Source organism: Dendropsophus ebraccatus, chromosome 6 (genome assembly GCF_027789765.1).
Source record: "Dendropsophus ebraccatus isolate aDenEbr1 chromosome 6, aDenEbr1.pat, whole genome shotgun sequence".
NCBI classification, from domain to species: domain Eukaryota; kingdom Metazoa; phylum Chordata; class Amphibia; order Anura; family Hylidae; genus Dendropsophus; species Dendropsophus ebraccatus.
This window is the reverse complement of record NC_091459.1, coordinates 16,427,774-16,453,083: the sequence shown is the minus strand read 5'-3', so window position 1 is coordinate 16,453,083 and position 25,310 is coordinate 16,427,774. Positions and strand designations below refer to the sequence as shown.

Sequence of the window (25,310 nt, the reverse complement as noted above, 5' to 3'; positions counted from 1 at the left end):
GCACATCATGACTGAATAATATGCTGTAGAGCCAGGACTGGGGATTTATCATGGCTGCTTTTAATGTGAAGTCTACATTATCCGCAGTGGATAAATACTTTAAGGAGAAATCCGGGGTCTGAGATGTTTTGTTTTTTTTAAACTCCCGGGGAAGAGATTAACTGGACATAACAGGCACTTACCTCCCTGGTCTACTGTCCTCTGCTCCAGTCTCCTGGTCTCCCGGCCGCTCAGTCTACCATTCATTTGTCTCCCAAATACTGTACAATTATAAAATGAGTCAATAATGGGGCTGTACCAGAGATGGGGACTGAGCGGTGTAGTGTCATTTTTGTAAACACTGCTTCCCCAATGACAACTGTAGGGGGCACCTCACTGGTGAAGGCTACCTCACAGTTTGATACACACTGATGTAAAGAGCCCCGGACAGTCAAATGTAGTCTGCAAAATGTCTAGACATCTGAGAAATCTATGACGTATACCTTACTAAGGGTCCTGTTACACGGGCTAATGGTGGCCCGATCAATAGAGTAAGCGAGTGCCATCTGCTAGATCTGTGCCTTTTACACAGCTCGGTAATCGTTTAGAAATGGCTGCACGGACATAGTTGGCGATGTCCGTGCAGCCCTTAACCTAAACTGTTCATACCTTACCTCTCCATGCTCCCAGTCTCTTCCTGGCACCGTGGCTTCAACTTTTCTGAGCTGACAGACAACTCGGCCAATCACTGGCCATGGCACTTCCAGACAAGAACGTCTTACAGAAAGTTTTTGTAATCTTTTGATCTCATTGACCAGGAATTTATGAAGCCACCTAATAATCTAATCTGGCTTTGTCAGTATATTTGTTTTCCTCATTGCACCTGATGACGTGTGTGTTCATGCAATGACTTTACCCCTCGGTGCTGCTTGTGTGCCACCTGCCTGACTTTAGGAACAGGGAATGAGGATCGGCTTGTGTTTTTTAAAAAATTAAAGTAAATCTGTTATTTGAAACAGTCAAAGGCTCATGATATATTCACAAGCTCAGTAGCTGGTCTATGAATTTTTAATGACTACACTTATGTTAAAGGGGGGGGGGTATTTGCATCTCAACCTATATACAGTAGCTAAGCCTACAGGCCTTGTCAAGTTAGATATTTTTGCACATCAAATTAGCAAACTCTCCTCCTGATATGCTGCACTTTCCCTCCAATTGTTGACGGCTCCTTAACGACCACCTGTCTGCTCTAAAAGCAGTCTGAACGGTGTGTGTGTGTGTGTGTGTGCGCATAGTGTTAAATAGCGGCGTGTGGAAGTCAATGGAAAAAAATGATCCAAACAGATGCACACAATCGCATCCGTTATTCCATTTGTTTTTCATCCATTCTTTTAAAAAAAAAAAAAAAAGTTAACGTTACACGGACCTTAAACACGCAGGGGGGACATTTACGAAGCATACACTCCCTGGCGTACGCCTCCTCCTACACCTCATTTATCGTGATTTACACCTGCTCGCAGGCGTTAATCATGATCCAAATCCACACCTGCTTCCAATTTCCTATGTCGGGTGCAGGTTCGGGTGTGCGCCTCTTAGTGAATCCTGCCTTGGAAAAGGAGGCAGGGCCTAATAATATACTTGTACGCTGGTCTTCATAAATCCCCCCCCCCCCTGCAGTGTGAACCCAGTCTTAGCCTTCACATGCACATGTTGAGCGATTTTTAAGGTCAATGGGTGAAGTCCGCAATCTACCACCATGAAAAACAATCTGTGATTTTATCGGTGTCAGTTTTTTTTTTTTTTTTCACAGATCTTTTTAAAGCTTTCTAAATTACACATATTATATTTTATATGTCTATGAGGGGATCCGTGGCGTCATCTCGTCCGAGTTATAACATGTCTTATTTTTTCACTGAACGGATTGTAGATCCATAAAAAAAAAAAAAAAAAAAAACTGAACTGAATTATTGTCCGTGATTATAGATCTGTGATCACTGGCAACTTTATAGAACGTGTGAATAAGGCCTTTCAGTGATGCGCTAAAATTTGTCGCTTGTTTTTTTTTTTTTTTCTTTTTGCCAACATGCAACATAGGTGTGAAGATATTTTTCACCACACCTTTCTCTGTTAGGATACAGTATGAAGTTACAAGCTTGAAACTTGAAGCTTGTCTATTCTATTGTCCAGATGAGAACATTTCTTCACCTCTATAGTACATCCATTCACATCCCAAGTGACGTAAGTACGGATGTGGACGTTGATTTGCGTAGTGTTACTTTTTATATACACACATTCCTTATGAGTGCTATCATTTTTTGATGAAGAGCCGCATCTATCATACGTTCTTGTAAATACCTGAAAGCTTTGTCCTATTATAACTTATTATAACATCTCAGTGAGTCACATGGACTGTTTCATCCCTGCTCACTATGTAGTGGAAGACACTGGCAGCATTTCGTGTCCATAATCTTACCTGAGGCTGTGGTGTGGTTGGTGCCATCAGCACCCCATCGTCTGCCGTGGTGACCACCTCATGGACAGCGTACCTCTTTGGTTTATAGTGTTATGTTTTAGGTGTCTCAGCATTCAGAAACTGGTTTTTCCATGATGTATTGTTACTGTTCTGCACTTCTATTCCTGCCTCGCATCCACTTGCAATGTAGATTATACAGCGGGTGTGGTAAAGCAACACCTGTCTGGGAATTCTCGATTAAAGCTCTTCACTGAAAGCCACATAAAGAAGAATTTACATTTCCATAGATCTCTTTACAAACCCATGAGCCTGGGTTCACATGTGAGTTTTCAGCAATCCGTTTGGATCAGTTTTTCCATTATAAAAAAAAATATAAAAACACAATGGAAAAACAGATCCAAAAGGATTGCACACAACTATGTCCATTTTTCCATCGTTATGTTTTTTTTTTTTTTTGCAAAAACTGATAAAAATTAAGGACTGTACAAACGCAGTGTGAACCTAGTCTTGGGGTTCGTGCACACTTCAGAATTTCCGCAGAGACCTTTAGGTAGATTCTGCCAGGCGGCCTCCACTTGGAGTTCCGCCCGTTCCATAGACTCAATGATATCTTCCAACATGTCAATTCTTTGCGTGGACAGCTCACAGAACAGTTCCCCCGCTTCCAGCATCTTATCACAGATGCTGCCCGGGCTGGGGGAGAAGTTCTTTACAGGCATTCCACGTACGTGTTCCGCGCGGAATGTGTGAATGCCGTTTTATTGAGTCTAAGGGCCCTATTCATGTGAGCGATAATCTGCCGAATATGCCCGATTCGGCCAATTATCGTTCCGTGTAATAAATGCAAGGATCAGCTGATGACGACTATCATCGGCTGATCGTTGATATAGGTTTGAACCTATAATTGTCGGGCGCCGACCGCGCATCGCTACGTGTAATAGCGGTGTGCGGCTGGCGGCTGTTGATTTACATTACCTATCCAGGCTGCAGGGCTCTTCTTGCGGTCTTCTTCTCTCCGGGTCCCGCGCGCTACAGCTTCAGAGCGGCCTGTCTGTGCTGACTGGCCGGGACCTCCGCAGCCATTGATTGGCTGAGCGGCCTGTCAGCTGAGACAGGCTGCTCTGAAGCTGCAGCGCGTGGGACCCGGGGAGAAGACGACCGCAAGAAGAGCCCTGCAGCATGGATAGGTAATGTGTAAAGTTTAAGCAAGGGCTACAAGGACATAGGTAACCATCTACATGCAGCACTTGTTTAACGATTATCGGGCCCTGTAATAGGCCCAGTAAATGAGCGCCGATCTAGTAGATCGGCGCTCGTTTACAGTGATTATCAGGCCCCCATCGGCCCGTGTAATAACACCCTAAGAATCAGGTGGAACCTCAAGTGGAGTCCGCCGGCGGAATCAAGTCTCTGCGGATATTCCATAGTGTGCACGTACCCTTAGTTTGTAGACGCCATTTATTGAGACTTTTATTTGTGGTGTAGATGTTTCAGGCGTTTTCATAAATGGTTTGCGGTTTGTCTAAGTTTTGTACCGATGAGAATGGCAGGAAAAGTAAATTAAGTTGTGTATTACGTGTTTGTGGTGGCAGTGCCTTGTGAACCTGATCAAAACAGTGTGGACACAATACAGCTCAGGATACTGAACTCTGCCCACTGAGGGCATGTGCACACTGAAGAATTCAGACGGAACCTCCATTGTGGAATTCCCAGCTCGCGTACTGCAGCGCGTGTCTTCACCCGTGTCATAGACTCCATTCTATGCACGGGCGGATTCCTTCCTCTGTCCAAAGAATGAACTTGATCATTCTTTGGACGTAGGAAGGAATCCGCCCGTGCATAGAACGGAGTCTATGACACGGGCGCGAAGACGCGCGCGCCTGCTGCAGTCTGCGAGTGCAAGGGCCGGATTACATGACGGACTTCCCGTCTGAATTCCTCAGTGTGCACATACCCTTATGTCATAACTAAGGGGAGGAATGTCAGGTTGTCTTCACATTACGTTTGTGGTGTATATTTGCTCTATGTGTTGGGAAACATCTCCATGTATAAGGCAAACCTATTAAAACATGCAGTTTCCAACTCCCATTTAGATCCAGTTGGGAATTTTTAAAAAAGCATTTGTTTTCAGCAATGCCAACAAGTGACGTGTCATTTTTCAGAGCGTTTCTGCCTGGAAGCTCAATGGGAGTTTTAAAAATAAATTCAAATGCCTTAAAGACCACATCAAAAGCTATAGCAAAAACCACACAGGAAATTCCTTGCTGCTTTACAGGTGGTTTTTATTATTTTATTTTAAAGAACATTTTTTTTTTTTTTTTTTTTGTCTGTATGAACCCTAACATTCATTCACCATGTTTGCCATTTTTTTGGAGCCTGGGAATGCTGGGTGAAAGGATATTTGTTGTTTTCCCCTGACCTGTCTTGTCTCTAGAATAACCTGAACTAATAACTTCTCTCATTGAGTCGTTGTAGGATTGTTTGTCCTTTTTAGGGCCCCATTACACTACCTGATATTTCAGAGCAAGCGAGAGCCAACCTGTCAGGTCAGCCCTTGCTTGCCCCTCGTTCCCCAGCTCGCTGTCTGTGCTATTAATCTTTAGATCATCCGGGTGGCCCATAGAAAATAGCAGCAGTCTACCACCGCTCCTATTGTGTGGAGCAACGGCCAGCAGACAGTCGCTATCAGGATCATTTTAATCCAACATGTTTAAAGACAAAGAAATAGGGCCACTTCAGCCATTGAGTCATTCACATCCTGTAGAAATATCATTGCTTGTATCTATTTCTTTTACATCCATTCCCAGGATTCTGCTTATAGCTAACCTGCTACCCAAGTTCGGAATAAATGACTATAGCTTCCCTCCAGTAATCTCTTGGCCGTCTGCACAGTCTGGGTTGGTGAATTATTCAGGCCGCCCTGTAAGCTCCTGTGGCACCAGGTGTATTCATACCATTGAATGGTGAAAGATAACAATACTTCCAATGCAGTCCGTACAAAGCAAGTGTAGCAGACTAGGCCAGCCTACACCCTGCAGGTAGCTGTATTGTTTGAGCCTGTTGCTGAGAGACACATTACCCGCCCCTCCGCAAGGTAAGAGCGTGGGAGAGCCGGAAGAGGAGGGAGGAGGAGTCTCTCCGACAGGGCACGAAATGCTGCAAGAGGACATAAGTCACATATGACTTTCAAGTGTGAGCGTCAACACTTCGAGACCTTTTTATAAGAAGGTTTCAGCATTGCATTATTTAAAGGCGTCGGATCTTGGTCGATTCTAAACAAAAGACGACATGTGCAGAGTAAAGGTGGATGCTGCCTCCTTATACAGCTGTGAATGGCTGCCTCTTGGTGCTTTCATGTAGTATAGGATATAGCTGTTACTGGGTTTGCCATCTGACGCCAGAATGGTCATGGTTCTCTGCTTTGGAAATAAGGAGAGGAGTCGTTCGACATCCAGGGCTCAGTCCACGTCCCATCACCACCTCAATGTGCACCCGAATTTCTGGTACCCAGGACCTGATCAGCAATGGCCGCCTTGTGAGTGACTCATTGCAACCTTCATTCAGATTTTACGGAAAGCCGTGCACATGTGTTGTATGTTTGTATTTAGCTGTTTTCTTACTGCTTTTGTAGCTTCTGTTATTAATATATATATATATATATATATATATATATATATATATATATATATATAAAATTATTTTTTTTAAATTTGTATATTTTTTTTTGATAGTGATCCAGGATTTAATTCATACGTTCTTCTATACCGTTCTGTCACCCAGCCGCCCCATAAATAGGCATGCTTGGCTTAGAATGAGGGGGTCAAACTCTGCCCCTCCAACTATTGCAAAACTACAATTCCTATCATGCTTGGACTTTGGCTGTCCAAGCATGATGGAAATTGTAGTTTTGCACTAGCTGGAGGGCCTGAGTTTGACACCTATGTCTTAAAGATCATGGGCTTTATTTTTACCAGTGAGGAGAGGGGAAATAAGCTGCTGTAAAACCCTTCTCTGGCAGTGGATTATATCCCAGAAAACCAAAGGGTTAGGCATATTGTCCAGTATGGCCCATTACTTTCAGGCTGCTTTCTGACATTGTCCAAAGTCGGCGGATTCAGCTGATCTAGTGTTTATGGTCACTTGAAGTTTATTTCTAGATCTAGTAGCAGAAATTTATTTTGGCGGCTTGTGGTATAGTGTGTGTGAGCTCCGGAGACCTTGTTCCTGGTATACTCCGCTCAGTACTGCCTGGTTCCCTGCATTCTTTCTGCTGCTTTGTTACTGCTCTGTTTGTTTGGCCAAACCGGTTATTTTTCTTTCTGAAGGAGACGTCACGTATCGGGTATCAGTGTAAGATCCGTCTCTGCTGTATTTGCACTTCATGCCTGTTGTTGTGCTTGCATGTTGCGGTTTTGTCTGCTATTGATGATGTTTTCCTGATCCTGATGTATTTTTTGTAATTTTTGCCTCTTTTTACACAATTTAAATATGGAGAAACAAGTTGCATGCTATAATAACTCTCTTCCTGTGTCGAGAATAATTCGGCAGCAAAATTAAAGGGGTTATCCAGTGCTACAAAAACATGGCCACTTTTGCCCCTCTCTTGTCTCCAGATTGGGTGGGGTTTGAAACTCTGTTCCATTGAAGTGAATGGAGCTTAATTGCAAACCGCACCTGAACTGGAGACAAGAGAGGGGGGAAAGGCAGCCATGTTTTTGTAGCGCTGGATAACCCCTTTAACCTACTATAGCCGCCTATTGCACAGGACCCCTGAGGAGGAAGGTATGTCTCTTACCTTCATCCTCAGCGCTGGTCCGGTGCAGTTAGTCGTGTGCTCCATGGTCCAGTAAGACCATTAGGAGCACTTGAGCACACGTTATTAGCACTGCCCCCCCATATAGCTCCAGTCTGCCCTCAGCAGTGCTCGTAACGGGTGCCCCAGTGCTCCTAAATGTTTCACCAGACTGTGGAGCAAATGACTAACTGTAAGGGGGGGCGCTTCCTCTGCCCTTCTAACCAGGGTCGCCAAAACTCAGGGTGTCAAACCTGAGTGACTGGGAAAAGGGTGAAGGGAGTATCACTTCTTGCTGCCACCTTCCCCCCATTCTTTTGCAGGGGGCCTCATACAAGCAGCCAACACTATGGCCCAGCCACTAGTGGGGAAGGTTTACGAACTGCGAGTGGCCTAGCACAGAGGAAGTTTAGTTTCATGTGAAGTAGGCATAGCCAGTTAACTAAAATTTACTCTTGGTAAATTAGATCTGGGGGAGATGGGCTTATGGGTAGCTCCAGCTGCACCTGGGACATGCGCCTCCTGATAAATCCAGCAGAATCATACACTGGTGGGGGTTTGACCACATAAAAAACGGATGCGTTTTGATCCGTTTTTTCCATTAACTTCCATAAGATAGAAACAAAGGTTGCACATACATACATCCGTTTGCAAAAAAGGATGAAAAAGTAGTAGTATGAACCCAGCCTTATTCGGTGCACCTGTCTTTATGCAGGCTTAGGTGCTCAGAGTGCAGTCGCTCCTGCCAGGTGGGGTAACCATGAATACATTTACACAGGTGTGTTTAATGATAGTATTTTTATCCCTTTCCAACTCAACAATTCAGGTTTTTTTTTCACCTCTTCATAATGTTAAGGCTTGTTTTATGCAGCATAAAGAAGGTCCGTTATTTTATAACCCTGTGGTACTGGTCTTTAAACAGAGCTGTAGGTCCTTCCCAGGTATAGACCAATAAGCTTAAAGGGGGGGGTTACATACAATCATAGAATTGTTAGGGCCTGTTCACAATGAGAATAAACTGTGGAAACTGTGTCTGAATTGGAAGGCGCGTGCAGGACACTGAGCACAGCGGGATTCCGTAGCAGAGAGTTCTCCCGCGGAATTCCGACATTTTTTTTTTTCTCAGTGTGAACTGGCTCTTAAAGTGTAACTGTCATTTCGGGGGTCTTTTCTGGATGCACTGTCCTATGTATGTATATCTGGCCACTGCATCACTAGTATATGTCATTTAGTTTTTTTCCCCTCTATACGCCTGGCTGAGCCCTGTAAACCATCTCTGTGACAGCTTCCCTATGCTCACCTGCACTGTGTATGCATTATATGGGCACTAAACACAACATCCTGCAATCATACCTCACTGTTACAAACCTCCAGAAGTTCTCTTACAGCACTGAGCAGTCTAACATGTGAATCCAGCAGTTTCTGTGGCCACAAAGTCTGCATAGGACAATGGCTGCTTTTCTGCTCTTTTTGCTCACTCAACCCTGCCGGCTGCCGGACACACATCACTACGTGTAATAGTGATGCTGAGGGTTTAACAAGCAGTTTACATTACCAATCTATGTTTCCAGTCTCACGGTGCACTCTGCTTCCTCCCCGGTCGCATAAGCGGCTTGTGTGAGCCAACAGGCCGCTCAGCCAATCACTGGCCATGGTGGTCCCAGGCAGTGATTGGCTGCACGGCCTGTCAGTTCAGACAGGACGCTCTGAAGCTGCAAAGCGCTGGAGGAGATCAGGAATGTGGATAGGTAATGGAAACTGTTTGGACAAGGGCTGTACAGACATCGCTAACTGTGTCCGTGCATGCCTTGCTAAACAATTATCTGGCTGTGTAATTGGCCCAATCATATTGAGTCTGGTCTCAAGTTGTCCAGAAAGGAACATTGTATGTTGAAGATATGGTAACCCGAGGCCCTTGAAAGTTGAAGGATCACTGTGTGGATGTGTTTGTATACAAATTATTATTATTATTATTATTATTATTATTATTATTATTATTATTTTATTTTTTATATATATTTTTTTTAAGTGTATGTTTGGACTGTGCACACAGCAGTTTAGAAATTTGACACGTTGAAGTTTTCATTGCAGACACATTTACAATGTCAAAGTGAGCTTGTCATAGAATGTTAAAATGTTGATTTGCAATATAGTTTGCGTTCTTGCCTAAAGCTTAACATAAGCATTGCAGTTCTTTCCATGACTTCTGCGTGTAGAAAGTTTGTGCACTTCAAACTGTTCATGTATGTGGCACGTCAGATCTTAATTTGACCATTAGGGGTTTAAAGCGACTCTGTACCCACAGTCTGTCCCCCCCCTAAACCGCTTGTACCTTCGGATAGCTGCTTTTAATCTAAGATCTGTCCTGGGGTATGTTCAGCAGGTGATGCAGTTATTGTCCTAAAAAACAACTTTTAAATTTGCAGCCCTGTGCCAAACGGCCGTGGCCTAGAGTATCTGTGGCCTAACCTTGCTCCATCCCTCCTCCCCGCCCTCCTCCTCATTAGGAATTCCACTGGCAGGATTTTTCCTATTCCTCTGCAGTGAACACTACACAGGTGCCTTAACGATCCAGCCCATGTGCCGTGTTCTCACAGCTGATGAATGGTAGGCAAGCTGCCTGGAGCATTCCTAATAATGAGGAGGGCGAGGAGAAGGGACAGAGAGGTTGTGCCAGCCTAATGGATATACAATCTAGGCCACGCCAGTTTGGCACAGGGCTGCAAGTTGAAAAGTTCTTTTTTAGGACAATAACTGCATCACCTGCCGAACGGACCACAGGACAGATCTTGGATATTAAAAACAGCTATCTGAAGGTACAAGTGGTTTGGGGTGGGTACAGAGTCACTTTAACCAGTACACCAATTGGTCATCAGGAAGAAGAGGCAGCAGTGCAAAAACCAGACCGTTTTTTTTTATCCACAGGCAGACTGCTAATCGGTAGGGGTCCTGTTGAGACCGTTACATGTTGCATATTGATGGCTTATAATTGGGAAGAATCCTTTTAGGTATATATGTTTTTGTCTCCTTCTAAAAAAGCGACTCAGAACAGTGTGACAGGCCTCTCAGCCAATCGCTAGCTGGGCACAAAACATTGTTTCAGGCAAAACCAGGATCTTCCACACAGCATTGGTTTAAATAAGACCTAACACCTTACATAACTCATTCAGTTAGTTGCCTGCAAATGTTGTTTATATGAAAGGATTTTACCTGTGCCAAGATACTGTATGTATAATTAAAGGGGTGGTTCAGGACTCTGTATTTATTAGCTTCAGCAAACACACTATACATTCCAGCATCATTGCCATCCCTGAGCTGATATTCCTGGGAGAACTCTGTATATGGTTCTGTACAGGTTCTGTGCACCATAAGAGATTATAGCCCAGGTTTATCAATCCTTCTGATTTTCATACAGCAACCAGGACGGCTCAGTTTTTTATTTCTCAGATTACTCTGTACTGCAGAGAGGAGTAGACACACACAGCAGTACAGGACATGTAGTAACACACTATATTGTAGAGATGAGATACTAGACACACACAGCAGTACAGGACTTGTGATATTACACTATACTGGAGAGGAGATACTAGACACACACAGCAGTACAAGACATATAGTATCACACTATACTGGAGAGGAGATACCGGACACACACAGCAGTACAGGATATGTATGATTACACTGTACTATAGAAAGGAGATACCAGACACACACAGCAGTACAGGACATGTAGTATCACACTATACTGTAGAGAGGAGATACTAGACACAGCAGTACAGGACATGTAGTATCACACTATATTGGAGAGGAGATACCAGACACACACAGCAGTACAGGACATGTAGTATCACACTGTACTGTAGAGGGGAGATACTAGACACAGCAGTACAGGACATGTAGTATCACACTGTACTGTAGAGGGGAGATACCAGACACACAGCAGTACAGTGTATTCACAGAAATTCCCGGCACTCACCACAACTTGCAAACGTGCGTTTATTTACATGAAAAGGTGGACACTATACAGCAGGGCAGAACGTGTTTCGGCAATTATACTTATAAGTATAGTTAGTGTCCTTGTATGTACTAGGCAGTTGATAAAGGCAATCTTGCCGAAACACGTTCTGCCCTGCTGTATACTGTGCACCTTTTCATGTAAATAAAGGCATGTTTGCAAGTTGTGGTGAGTGCCGGGAATTTCTGTGAATACACTGTAATATTATCCACGTGCACTATGTGATGAAGTGCCGACATTGAAGTTGTACACAGCAGTACAGGACATGTAAGATCCCAGTAGTCAACCAGTCAGTGAATGCATTTCTGTAATACTGGTGTTTTAACAGAAAAATTTACATATTATTTTTTTTAATTGGTTGATCATCTTGTTATTCAAATGTGCCAACAGACCCTCACTCAGTAGCATGTAGTATGTTGAGTCTGGTGTGAAGTTACAATAGTCCAGAAAAGAACATTGAATGTTGAAAATATTGTATCCTGAGGCCGTTATATGCTGCTGGATCATTGTACATTGATAAATCTTGGCCTCTGCGTTAAAATTTTTTTACACGGCCCGATGTCCCGCAGGAATTGAGCGCCGAGCTCATTGATCGCTTCCCCCTTTGACTCTGTTCGCTGCCTGTGCTGTTATCCTTAGATCTTTAACCCCTTAGTGACCGCCGTATCTGCTTTTTACGGCGGTCACTGCTAGGCTTTATTCTGTCCCCGTCGGCTTTTTACGGCGGGGACAGAATAAATGGTACCAGCGCAGTAACGCCAATACCGCAGGAGATCAGCTGTCGGCTTGACAGCTGATCTCCTGCTGCAGCTACCCGAAGCGGTAATTTAACGCTCTGGGTAGTTTTAACCCATTACATGCCGCTGTCAAGTCATGACAGTGGCATATAACGGATTCCAGTCAGGTGCGGTACTATACTCACCTGATCGGAAGTCCTGCGGCGAGGCCCGGGCCTCCGATCGCTGCCATGGCAATTGCCAGGCATATGAGAGACATGGCTGTGTAGATTGCCTGTCAGTGCGTTGCTGACATAGGCATCACACTGCACTACAGTAGTAGTGCAGTGTATTATAACAGTGATCAAAGGATCACTGCTTAGTATACACTAGTGTACAGTAATGTACTCTAGTGCAAAAGTGAAAAAAAAGTTTGCACCAAACACACACAAAAATCACCCCCAATAATAAAAATTCATTATATTCCCAATACATAATAAAACATTACTTAAAACCACCTAAAAAACAAAACCTATACATATTTCGTATCACCACGTCCGTAAAGACCCAATCTATAAAGCTATATCAATAATATCGCATGACGCGCTGTAAAAGAAAAGTTTAAGAAACAGCGCAAGAATTGCTGTATTTTATTAATCCGCTTCAGAACATGAGATCGAAACATCATATATATGTTATACTTTGTATCAATAAAAACTACAGATCTTCCCGCAAAAAATTGGCCTAAAGCCAGCTCTGTTGCGCGTAATATAAGAACGCTGTGGATCTTGCAATGTGGCGACAGTTCTTATCCTTTTTTTTCAGGAAGATAGTTTCTATTGTGTCAAAGTGATAATGTGTGTGTGTGTGTGTGTGTGTGTGTGTGTGTGTGTGTGTGTGTGTGTGTGTGTATATATATATATATATATATATATATATATATATATATATATATATATATATATATATATATATATATATATATATATATATATATATTATATATATATATATATATATATATATATATATATATATTATATAATATGTGTGTGTGTCTGTATACACACACACACACACACACACACATATATATACAGTAATATCTCGGTTTTCAAACGCTTTGGAACTCGAACTGCTTGGTATTCGAACGAAAATTTACCCAGAAGTAGTGTTTGGAATTCGAACTTTGCTCGGTTTTTGAACGTTTTTCTAACGTTTTTGCGAGCGTGGATGGTGGGTTGTACCTGGTGAGTTAAGCAGTGGTGAGGCTTAACATACTGTACAGTACTGTATTAGATTGCTGGAGTGCATATACAGTGCAGTAGTAGTACAGGCAGTGCACCACCATCTCCCATACGTTACAGGGCTTGGATGGGGGGGACGCTATACAGTAAAGGATGGGTGAGGAGTTGGTGACTACTGTACTATAATTGCTGGTTCTGATGAACATTTCTTATGTTTAATGACCTGTACAGTATAGTGCTGTTCTGTACTGTAGTGATTATACTGAGCACTTATCAGTGTAATAAATGAGTATTGTAGGAAATTATTAGTGGCTGCTGGAACCAATTAATCACATTTACATTATTTCCTATGGGAAGACACTGCTCGATTTTCAAACTGCCTTCCGGAACCAATTAAGTTCGAGAACCGAGGTACCACTGTATTTATATACACACATGCTTGGTATCAACATAACCGTATTGACACAGAGAATACAATAATTTTACTGAATAGCGTATGTTTGATATTTAAAAAACAGGAAAAATGAATTGTCATTTTTCATGATATTTTGATGTTTTTAACAAAACACCAAAGATAGTGACCAAATTTTGCCCCTAATATAAAGTACATTATGTCACGAAAGAACAATCTCAGAATTGCTAGCATCCATTAATACATTACGGCGCTATAACAGCATAAAGTTAGACAGGTCAGATTTTTAAAATATAGCTTGGTCATTAAAGCCCAAACTAGCTGCAGCACTAAGGGGTTAAGGTAACCCATTGAAGTCAGCGATCCTAATACACTCCATCTGTATTGATATAGGAAGCTAAGGAATAGAGCTAGGATTAGACAGTACTGCATGTATACAGATATCATTAGTATGCATCTTAGGATCCATCCACTGTGTCACTGTACCCCCAACTCAAGCAACCAAAGTTACTAATGCTACCGGCCTTTTGTGATGTCTTTGTGTTTTTGTTTTTTTCTACAGGTCCAGAATGTCAAATATGGCGTTATTGTATAATATGTTTTCTTAGAGCCTGTCACTTCATCTTGGGACATTAAACCCAGCTGTGTAAAAACATGCTGGTGGATTAGTGCCCAAATATGAGCTGACAGGTTCTCTTGTAAAACAAATCCTTAGTGACTTAGAAATATTCCAAAAATGTAAGGCTGTATTTACACTGCGTTTTTACAACCAGTGTGTGTTGTTTTTTTTGTTTTTTTTCATGCAAAAAAAACCTGATGAATTTGTGTGCATTTGTTGTGATCCATTTTCCATTGACTTTCAATAAAACTGAATAAATTTTTTTTTTTTAAGCATACACAAAAATGTGGTCAACCACATTATTCCCCCCAAAATGTTCTTGCAAAGTCATAAATGAAAAAAATCATTTCTATTGAATCACACCCTGATCTGTTACTGTAGTACATGTAGTAGTTGTAATGTAACATCTGTAAAAAAAAACCTGGGTCACCAAATTTTCCTTCTTCCTATTGCAGCTCCCAGACTCAATGGCACTTCAAAGCTGGAGAGGCGCAGGGATACGGGAGGGTATGAAAGCTCGTCCACCCTAATGAGCAGTGAGCTGGACTCAACTAGCTTCTTTGATTCTGAGGAGGATGATTCTACGAGCAGGTATGCAGAATTTCAGGCCTGCACGGAATGTACCAGAACAGACCGACAGGCACCTATGGTTGTTGGCTTTCATACCCATAGAAATGTAGTAATGAAAGTGATGGGTGTGATGAAAGTTGTGTGTAACCTATTTGAATTATATGCTAGCACAGTTGGATGTTATTTCACTGGCAAGAGGAGATTTGGGCTGTCCCTGTTATAATAGCAGATGTTGATCCTTTTAGATCCTTGTGGGTCTATTGGCCTAATTGACATGAGATCGTTGGCATTTCCCATCTTATGGCCCTATTCCATGGGCTGTCTAGAGCTATTCAACGCGGCTGCAGCGAGCGGGTGAGGGAGGGGCGGGGCTGCCGGGTGATCGCTGATCGTCCGGGCAGCCCATAGGATGCAGCAGCGTCTGCTGCCGTTGCTCCTATTCAACGGAGTGACGGCAGCAGATTGTTGCTGTATCAGTCGCTTGTTTTTCAACATGTTGAAAAACAAGCGACTGCAACCATCAGCCGACATGAACGATGTCGACTGATCGTTGCACTCTTCCACGGGACGGTCCATAGCGGCCAAATACGGCCGATAATCATTCCGTGGAATAGGGCCTTTAGGGTACGTTCATGCTACGGAATACGCAAGGAAATTTCAAGCTGAGGCCTTGAGGCCTCCGCTTGAAATTTTTTTGTGAATTCCGTAGTGTGAACATACCATCGGTGAGATCCACCAACTATCTTATCTGTGGCCATACTTATATTTTATTAATTTGACATTGTTGTCCACAGTTGCAAAACTGTTACATCACTGTGCCCTTAAAGGGAAACTAAGTGTAAATATTCATTTATATCCACACTGTCTGCTTCCCATTACAGATTACAGCAGCAGTGCATACATAGATTTAACGTTTCTGTGTTGCTAAGGCTAGGTTCACACTGCGTTTTCAGCATCCGTTTAACCGATCCGTTTTTTTTTTTTAACGGTCAAAAAAGTAGTGTCAACAGTACTTTATTGTGCGTAAAAAAAAAAAAAACGCATCCGTTTTGATCCGTTTTTTTTTTATAATGGAAGTCAGTGGATCAAATATCAGTTTTTTTGCAAATAACTGATCCGTTAAACGGATGCTGAAAACGCAGTGTGAACCTAGCCTAAAATGTTCTTTATCCCAAGTTAACAGTTTTACAGAGTCTGGTCTGTGTCAATGTCTGTTCCCATACTGTGCTCCTGCTGCTGTATGTTCAGGCTGCCCCCAGCCGATTGACAGCCGGAGGAGGCAGTGGTGGCCTGAAAATACAGCGGCGAGGGCGGAGGTGGACAGTGTCGCAGAGTGTCACTTCATGCCGGATCAGTATATAAGTATGCATTGCTCGTGTGATCAGTAAAGGGAAACTGACAGCACAGATGTATGCATATCTGTCTTGTAAATTTCTCTACAACATTTGCACTTAACAATTTATTTATTTATTTTTTTTTCAAATCTGCTGGTGCCAAAAAGATTTCCAGTACTTATCAGCTGCTGTATGTCCTGCAGGAAGTGGTGTATTCTCTGCAGTCAGACACAGAGCTCTCTGCTGCCACCTCTGTCTGTCAGGAACTGCCTGGAGCAGTAGCAAATCCCATAGAAAACCTCTCCTGATCTCCAGACTGTAAAGAATACACCACTTGATGCAGGACGTACAGCAGCTGATAAGTAAATATATATATATATATATATATATATATATATATATATATATATATATATATATATATATATATATATATAATGTGTGTGTGTGTGTGTATATATATATATGTGTGTGTATATATATATATATATATATATATATATAATTATTTTTTTATTTTTATTTTTTTAATAGAAGTAAACAACAAATCTTTGTCACTTCCTGGCACCAGTTTATTTGAAAGAATTTTTTTATCGTGACCTATCCCTTTTAAAGATGTGTTATGAAAAGGGTTTGTGCAGCTCCTATCTTTCACCTGATCTGACATAGGGTGTGGAGAAATGCTGCTTTTCTCACTTGCTGACACGCACACAGTTTTGTGCACAAGTTAAAGGGGTTATCCTAAGCCCTATTACACCGAGAGATTATCTGCCAAATCAGGCAGATATCTCCCTATGTAATAATAGAGTGAACTCATCTGCTGATCGCTGGCTTGTCAGCTGATCACTGTTCAATAAATTACGGCCCTATTACATATACAGATTATCTGACAGATTTTTTTGAGCCAAAGCCAGGAACACACTATAAACAGAGAACAGGTAATAAAGGAAAGACTGAGATTTCTCCTCTTGTCAAATCCATTCCTGGCTTTGGTTTAAAAAAAATCTGTCAGATAATCTGTTGGTGTAATAGGGCCTTTACTGTAGATTTACCAACCACATCTGCTGAAAGTTTGTTCCAAGTATCTACTACTCTTTCTGTAAAGTAAAATTTTGTCATGTTGCTTCTGATCTTTTCGCTAAGGCTGGGTTCACACTACGTTTTTGCAATCTTTTTTTTTTTTTTTTTTTTGTAGAAAAAAACGGATGCATGTGTGTGCATTTGTTTAATTCCGAATTCCATTATTAAAAAAAAAAAAAATCAAAACTGATCGGTTTTTTTTAATGGTCACAAAAATGAGGTTGACTATGTTTTTATAAATGTGTAAAAAAAAAACAAATGTGTTTTTTTTTGTTTTTTTTGTTTTTTTTTTAATAATGGAATTCAATTGAAAAACAGTCCAAATGGATGCACACACATACATCCGTTTTTGTTTTGTTTTTTCATCTTTTTTTTGCAAAAAAATGAAGAAAAATAAAAAACGTTTTGCAAAAACGTAGTGTGAACCCAGCCTAACCCTCCAGGTTATGTCCACTTGAACCTTATTTAGGCCCCCCCTTTCCATAATTTCCTCCAGACAATACACATTTAGACCCTGTAGTCCCTCGTTTATTTATTATAATACATACTGGCACCGTGCAATTCATTATAATACACATTGGGTAGTTGCACCCCCTGCCTTGTACTAGAAATTACTCTGTTTGAGTGGAGCAGTGACCGGGCAGCACATTGCTGCCGTTTCTGCTGTGGGACTGATAATAATGCCCAGCACTCCCATATGGATGAATGGAGTTACAGTGCCCATACCCACCCACTGTACCATTTAAACAGGGGAAGGGACAGTCGGTGATATCACATCTAATATTCCCCCTGGGAATGTAGTTGTCAACCTGTATCTTGGGTATTATACAATAAAACATTTTGGTCGCAGAGTCACAAACTTTAAAAACTTTAAAGGGGTACTCCTTTCAAACCTAACTTTTGATATGTTGCTGCCCATGGTGAAACTAATAATTCCTTCCATACTTGTTATCTATTCAGTCTCCTTCCCCCAGTTCTCAGCTGCTGCTTTCTGCTGAAGACACAAAACTGTGTGTGAGCCTTTCTCTCTTTCGTCTCCTCCTTTCCCCTTCCCTTTTGAGACGGCGGATGGAAACAAGTCCCTGACTGGCTGTATCAGCAACATTGTAGCTTTTTTTAATGCTAGGAGGGTTATTCTGAGGTGAAGTTGCTGATGAACTCACTGTGATCACAGAACTCTTGGACCCCACCAGCTGTCATCTTCTGGGTATATCATGACCTGGGTTCAACATCAAACTGGTAAGCTTTAGCCCACTCAGCCAGTCGGTGACTTAAATGGTGTCCCACCCCAGTCACTGAATGGTTGAGCGGGGCATCCGTCAACTGGGTCCTGACGTAGCTGGTACGAAGCTAAAAAGACAGCTGGCTGGGGTCCAGGAGCAGGACGTGGTGCTGCACGGGTGTGGGGACATGTGACTATGGCAGGGCTCCAGACTAAAAAATTTACCTGGGAGCCATTGGCTCCTAACCTGAAAAATTTAGGCGCCAAATAGAATATTTGGTCGCCAACATTTTAACCCATGTAAAATTAATGTTATGTTAAATGGGACTTATTGTGTGCAGAGGCCACGGCAGCATCCTCCTCCTTTAGATTCTTTCTTTTCTTAGTTTGAAAACGTTCAACATGGAAACTTGCAACTTGACAACCATATTTAGTCTGGCTCAGTACTTCAGCTTCACTTGGCTAGCCTTTTAATGAGGCTTACTTTTCTGAACTTGAACTTAAAGGGAACCTGTCGACCCCTGTGCCGGGGTGACAGGCTCCCAACCCCCCTATACTCACCTCATCGCGCCGGGTCCCGCTTCTGAAGATGATCTGGTCACGGAGATCTCAGCCGCTGCAGCCCGGCGCGCACACTGAGAGATGAGTCCAACGCTCATAGAGAATGACGGGAGAGTCCAGCGCTCCGTCATTCTCTATGAGCGTTGGACTCCTCTCTCAGTGTGCGCGTCGGGCTGCAGCGGCTGAGATCTCCGTGACCAGACTATCTTCAGAAGCGGGACCCGGCGCGATGAGGGGTTCTAACGGGGGGTTGGGAGCCTGTCACCCCGTCACCGGGGGTGACAGGTTCCCTTTAAAAGCTTGCAACAGTCTATACATACTGAGCTAGACTTATGACTGCAGCCATAGTGACCCCCCACAAGATGTGTATACAGATAGATATATCTCTCACCTAGTGACTAATGCAAGTGACCCCCTACAATACAGACACCTGAGGGGCCCTGATAATAATAATTGTGCATATATCTATCTCCCAGTGTCTGCAGCCAGTTTGCCCTACACTTATAGATGGCCCCCTCCCCTTATAGATGACCCCCTCTACCCCCATTATAGATGCCCCCTCCTCCCCCCCCCCTTATAGATGGCCCCCTCCTCCCCCCCCTTATAGATGACCCCCTCCTCCCCCCCATTATAGATGCCCCCTCCTCCCCCCCATTATAGATGCCCCCTCCTCCCCCCCATTATAGATGCCCCCTCCTCCCCCCCATTATAGATGCCCCCTCCTCCCCCCCCATTATAGATGCCCCCTCCTCCCCCCCCATTATAGATGCCCCCTCCTCCCCCCCCCATTATAGATGCCCCTCCTCCCCCCCCATTATAGATGCCCCCTCCTCCCCCCCCATTATAGATGCCCCCTCCTCCCCCCCCCATTATAGATGCCCCCTCCTCCCCCCCCATTATAGATGCCCCCTCCTCCCCCCCCATTATAGATGCCCCCTCCTCCCCCCCATTATAGATGCCCCCTCCTCCCCCCCATTATAGATGCCCCCTCCTCCCCCCATTATAGATGCCCCCTCCTCCCCCCCATTATAGATGCCCCCTCCTCCCCCCCATTATAGATGCCCCCTCCTCCCCCCCATTATAGATGCCCCCTCCTCCCCCCCATTATAGATGCCCCCTCCTCCCCCCCATTATAGATGCCCCCTCCTCCCCCCCATTATAGATGCCCCCTCCTCCCCCCCATTATAGATGCCCCCTCCTCCCCCCCATTATAGATGCCCCCTCCTCCCCCCCATTATAGATGCCCCCTCCTCCCCCCCATTATAGATGCCCCCTCCTCCCCCCCATTATAGATGCCCCCTCCTCCCCCCCCTTATAGATGCCCCCTCCTCCCCCCCATTATAGATGCCCCCTCCTCCCCCCCATTATAGATGCCCCCTCCTCCCCCCCATTATAGATGCCCCCTCCTCCCCCCCATTATAGATGGCCCCCTCTCCCCCCTTAAAGATGGCCCCTCTTCTCCCCCCATTATAGATGCCCCCCCTTTCCTCACACAAACACACAAACTCACCTGACAACCCGCTCCCCCCGTCCTATCCCCGGCAGTGCGGCGCATCAGTGAGCTCCCTGTACGCCGGGGCTGTGACTTCTGACACAGGAAGCGTCTCTGACGTGCGCTTCCTGTGCCGGAAGTCAGGGCCCCAGGCAGCTCACTGATGCGCCACGCTGCCGGGGATAGGACGGGACACCCCCGGCAGCCGCGCATCAGCCGGGGGCCCGGACTTAAAGAGACAGCGCGCCGCCGCCGGGGCCAGCCGCAAATGGCGCCCAGATTAATAAATCTGGGCGCCATTTGCAAAATGTCAGTCGCATTGGCGACCATTTTGGTCGCCATCTGGAGCCCTGTATGGCTTTTTTTTTTTAATGATTCCCCACTCCCAGCCCCCCCCAAAAGTTTTTGGCCCGGCGCCATACTTTTCCTTTAACCCTCCCGGCATTACAAAAAAGCTAGAATGTTGCAGATAAAGCCAGTCAGGGACTTGTTTACATCAGCTGTCTCAGAAGGGAGGGGGGAGGAGGGGGAGACAGAGAAAAGCTCACGCACAGATTTCTGTGTCTTCAGCAGTAAGCAGCAGCTGAGAACTGGGGGAAGGAGACTTATCAGATAATAACAAGTGTGGAAGGAATTGTTAGTCTCACCATGGGCAGCAACATATCAAAAGTTAAAGTGTGAACGAAGAATGTGACATTTGTACGTAAATATAGCAGGAATGTAACTCAAAGTAATCCACATATATCTAATCTTTACATGACATAGCACTTGCAGTATCTTTTGTAGTGTTTTTGTGTTCCAGATAATCCTGATTTTTACTGTTGTGTTCTCTGTGTTCATTTGTACAAGCATGAGAAATGTTCTGTTTGTAGGTTCAGCAATTCCACAGAGCAGAGCAGCGCATCTCGCCTAATGAGGAGGCATAAGAGACGTCGAAGAAAACCAAAGGTCCCGCGGATTGAGAGGGTGAGGAGAAATGTTCGCTGGCGCTAGCATGTGCACCTATGAGGGAAAGCGCAAGTCATTAATCATTTGGGCTATGCTTACACGTGTTTTTTTTTTTTTATTGCAAGAACGGCCATTGTTTTTAATTAAAACAACGTCCGTTCTTGTCATAGAGAAATGTTTAGTTGAAGTCAATCCAAACCAGTCTTTGTTCAGTATATTGAACAACGGCCGTTGTTTGCTGAAGCCATGGAAGTAATTGACATGTCAATTCTCTCCTGCCGTTGCGCATTGATTTCAGTGCCACAACAGCCGATGTTTGGTACTCACTACTGTCTGTATACGGTGTGAACATAGCCTTGGAGTGAAATGCCAATTTGGGGACATGTCAGATATGTTGTGTAATAAAAAAAAAAAAAAAAAAAAGCAATTGCGTCCTATATTTTCACAAATATACAGATTATGGGGGAGATTAATCCAACATGGTGTAAAGTGAAACTGGCCCAGTTGCCCCTAGCAACCAATCAGATTCCACCTTTCATTTTCCAAAGAGTCTGTGAGGAATAAAAGGTGGAATCTGATTGGTTGCTAGGGGCGACTGAGCCAGTTTCACTTTACACCATGTTTGATTAATCTCTCCCTATAAGTCTGTTTAGGGCTATGGAATAGGTAATTGCGTTCTGTGATTATTTGGTAGCCATCACTCTCACCCTCAAGATGTTAAAAGGGTACTCTGGCAAAAATATTTTTATTTTAAATTAATTGGTGTCAGAAAGTTATGTATATTTGTAATTTACTTCCATTTAAAAATCTCAAGTCTTCCTGCAGGACATTCTGGATAAGTGATAAGTACTGGAGGTAGTGTATTCTTCCCAGTCTGACACAGTTCTCTCTGCTGCCATCTCTTTCCATGTCAGGAACTGTCCAGAACAGGAGCAAATCCCCATAGAAAACCTCTCCTGCTGTTCAGACTGGAAAGAATACACCACTTCCTGCAGGACATAAAGCAGCTGATAAGTACTGGAAGACTTAAAGGGGTGCTCCAGCGTGGGGGCACTTTTTTGGGGGGACCGGGGAGGAGGTGGCTGAAATAAAAGACATCCACTTACCTCCCCGGTTCCAGCAGCGGGTCCCGCATCACTGCGCTCCGGTGCCCGGTTCCCGGCCGCTTCCGGGTGTCTGACGCCGCCCGAGACGCTACGTCTCAGGGCCGCTCAGTGAAGGAGGCGGGATCCGAGCGGACTTCAAACGGATCCCGCCTCCTTCACTGAGTGGCTGAGGGGACCTGAGACGTCACGTCTTGGGTCCGCGTCAGACATCCGGAAGCGGCCGGGAATCGGGCACCGGAGCGCAGTGATGCGGGACCCGCCGCTGGAACCGGGGAGGTAAGTGGATGTCTTTTATTTCAGCCACCTCCTCCCCGGTCCCCCAAAAAAACTGCCCCCACGCTGGAGCACCCCTTTAAGATTTTTAAATAGAAGTAAATTTCAAATCTATATATCTTTCAGAACCCAGTTGATTTGAAAGAAAAAGATTTTCCTCAGAGACATGTCAAAAGGTTTGATCGGTCTGGGTCTGAGTGTTCTGACCCGTATTGATCGTGAGATGTACTGCACGTTTACGGAGATGTAAGATCGTGAGATTTAAGTCTATGGAGCCCGACTCCAAGGCTGAGGCTGTGAGGGAGGTGTCTCTATGTTCCTGTTTTGTATGTCTCTTGAAATATGTCTTACTGAATAAAGATCATGTTTTATGTTGGGTGTCGCCGCACATAATCTATCTTTATATCTGCATTAGAAGTAACATGTAGATTAGGGGGAAGCCCATGGGGTATTCCCCTGAGTTTAAAATTAAATTCTGGTTCAGATAAGTGTTAAGTTTGTAATATGCGGCCAGCTCACGGGCTGTATATGACGGACCGCACGTGTGTGTGTGTGTGTGTTTTTTAGCTTTACATGGCTGCATTATTTACTTACTTTGTGTGGCTAAATGTTTGATCATCTCTATTACCTTTCAGTCCTCTTCATTCAGCAGCATAACGGACTCTACCATGTCTCTGAATATAATCACAGTCACCCTAAATATGGGTGAGTACATCCAGGCCGGTCACTTCTAATGGTTTCTGACATGTTTTTCCAGGATCTATTTTAATCTCTTTCCACTGTCTCTTCCATTACATTAGAAAAGTATAACTTCTTGGGCATCAGCATTGTCGGACAGAGTAATGAGCGTGGCGATGGAGGAATATATATCGGGTCTATAATGAAAGGAGGAGCAGTGGCTGCCGACGGCAGAATTGAACCAGGCGATATGTTACTGCAGGTACGTGTGTTGCTCTGAAGAGGAAAATTTGGCAGTGGTTTGTTTTGAGGTTACAGATGCATTATACAGAGGCGTAGCTAGCTTTTCCTGCACCCGGGGCAAAGATTCTGTTAAGCGCCCCCCCCCCCCCCCTTCTTCCTGGACACTTTAAACAGAAACTTCTTGCCATGCTGGACTTAAGGTCGCTATAAAACGCCTGCTTAGTATCATGTGCAGGTCTGATTCTTGTAATAAGACACATGACCGATACAGACATACACATAAATGCACATATACAGACACATACACATACATACGCACATATACAGACAAATGACAGATACAAACATGCACATATACAGATACAAACACACATATGCACATATATATATACATACACACATACATACACACACATACATACACACACATACATACACACACACATACATACACACACACATACATACACACATATACACATATCCAGACTCATACACACATACATACACACATATGCACATATACAAACATAAACATATGTAAAGACATACACATATGTAAAGACATACACACACATGCACATATGCATATATACATATCTATACACACGCATGAACATATGCATACGCATGAATATACACATATACGGACACGCATATACAGAAACATGACATAAATACAGACACAAGAACATTCACTTTCAATGTATTGAAGATGCATACCTCCTTCTCCTTCATGGTATTTAGCACCAGCAGCTTCTTCCGCCCTTTCCCCTGCTGCTCCGACATCAGAAGGTCCCAGGAGGAGATCTGAACTCCTACTCAGGGGGTGGGGGAGGGGCCCGGAGGTGCAGGGGAGGGGGACTCTCCTCTCTCTCCTGCCTGTATGAGCTGACAGGCAGTAATACAGTGAGTGGCAGAGAATATTCTATACAGGCAGGCTGGAGCTGCAGGCTCACAGGACACAGAAAGTCATAAGAATCGTCAGGTGTCCGCACTGCCTCCTCACACTGAAGCTCAGAGCTGATGTCCAGGGAGCTGGAGGCTCCTTACACCACAACTTCCTGCACTCACAGCGCCTCTCTGTCGACAGCTTTTAAGGTGACAGGGATGCTGTGTTTGTGCAGACTCCATTTACACAGGTCTCTCACTTAAAAGCTGCAGACAGAAAGGCTCTGTGTATTAAGGAGGCTGGTGCTCCCCTTCAAGCTTTGCGCCCGGGGCAGCTGCCCCCCCCCTGCCCCCCCCCCCCCTCGCTACTCCCCTGCATTATACATAAGGGTACATTCAAACTACGGAATACATGCAGAATTTTTGCGGCGGATTCAGCTTGACGTTTCTCCTGTCCTATTGACTCAGTTCATTTTTCAAGCTCAATCCACCGTTCCCCCAAAGAATTGACATGTCAGTTTTTTGGCGGACGGCAGATTGATCTTAAGAAATTCATAAAGTCGACAGGACAGGCGGAACTTCATGATTAGTCCGCTTGAAATTTCTACCCGAATTCTGTAGTATCTTCTTAAAGGTTACCTGTAGCATTTAATTTGTCT

The 25,310-nt window shown here is 44.0% G+C and overlaps 1 protein-coding gene across 4 annotated transcripts in view; it reads left to right on the top strand.

The window, feature by feature from the left end:
- Positions 1-25,310, top strand: part of DVL3 (dishevelled segment polarity protein 3) — a 69,318-nt gene that overhangs the window by 36,078 nt on the left and 7,930 nt on the right. For 3 of the 4 annotated variants that reach the window (XM_069974566.1, XM_069974565.1, XM_069974567.1), the window contains exons 5-8: positions 14,709-14,844; positions 21,385-21,478; positions 23,475-23,544; positions 23,640-23,779. In XM_069974566.1, coding sequence (XP_069830667.1) covers positions 14,709-14,844; positions 21,385-21,478; positions 23,475-23,544; positions 23,640-23,779 — 440 coding nt within the window. Of the gene's footprint in view, positions 1-5,589; positions 5,988-14,708; positions 14,845-21,384; positions 21,479-23,474; positions 23,545-23,639; positions 23,780-25,310 lie in introns of those variants that run through there. The other variant, XM_069974568.1, reaches the window with a different exon arrangement.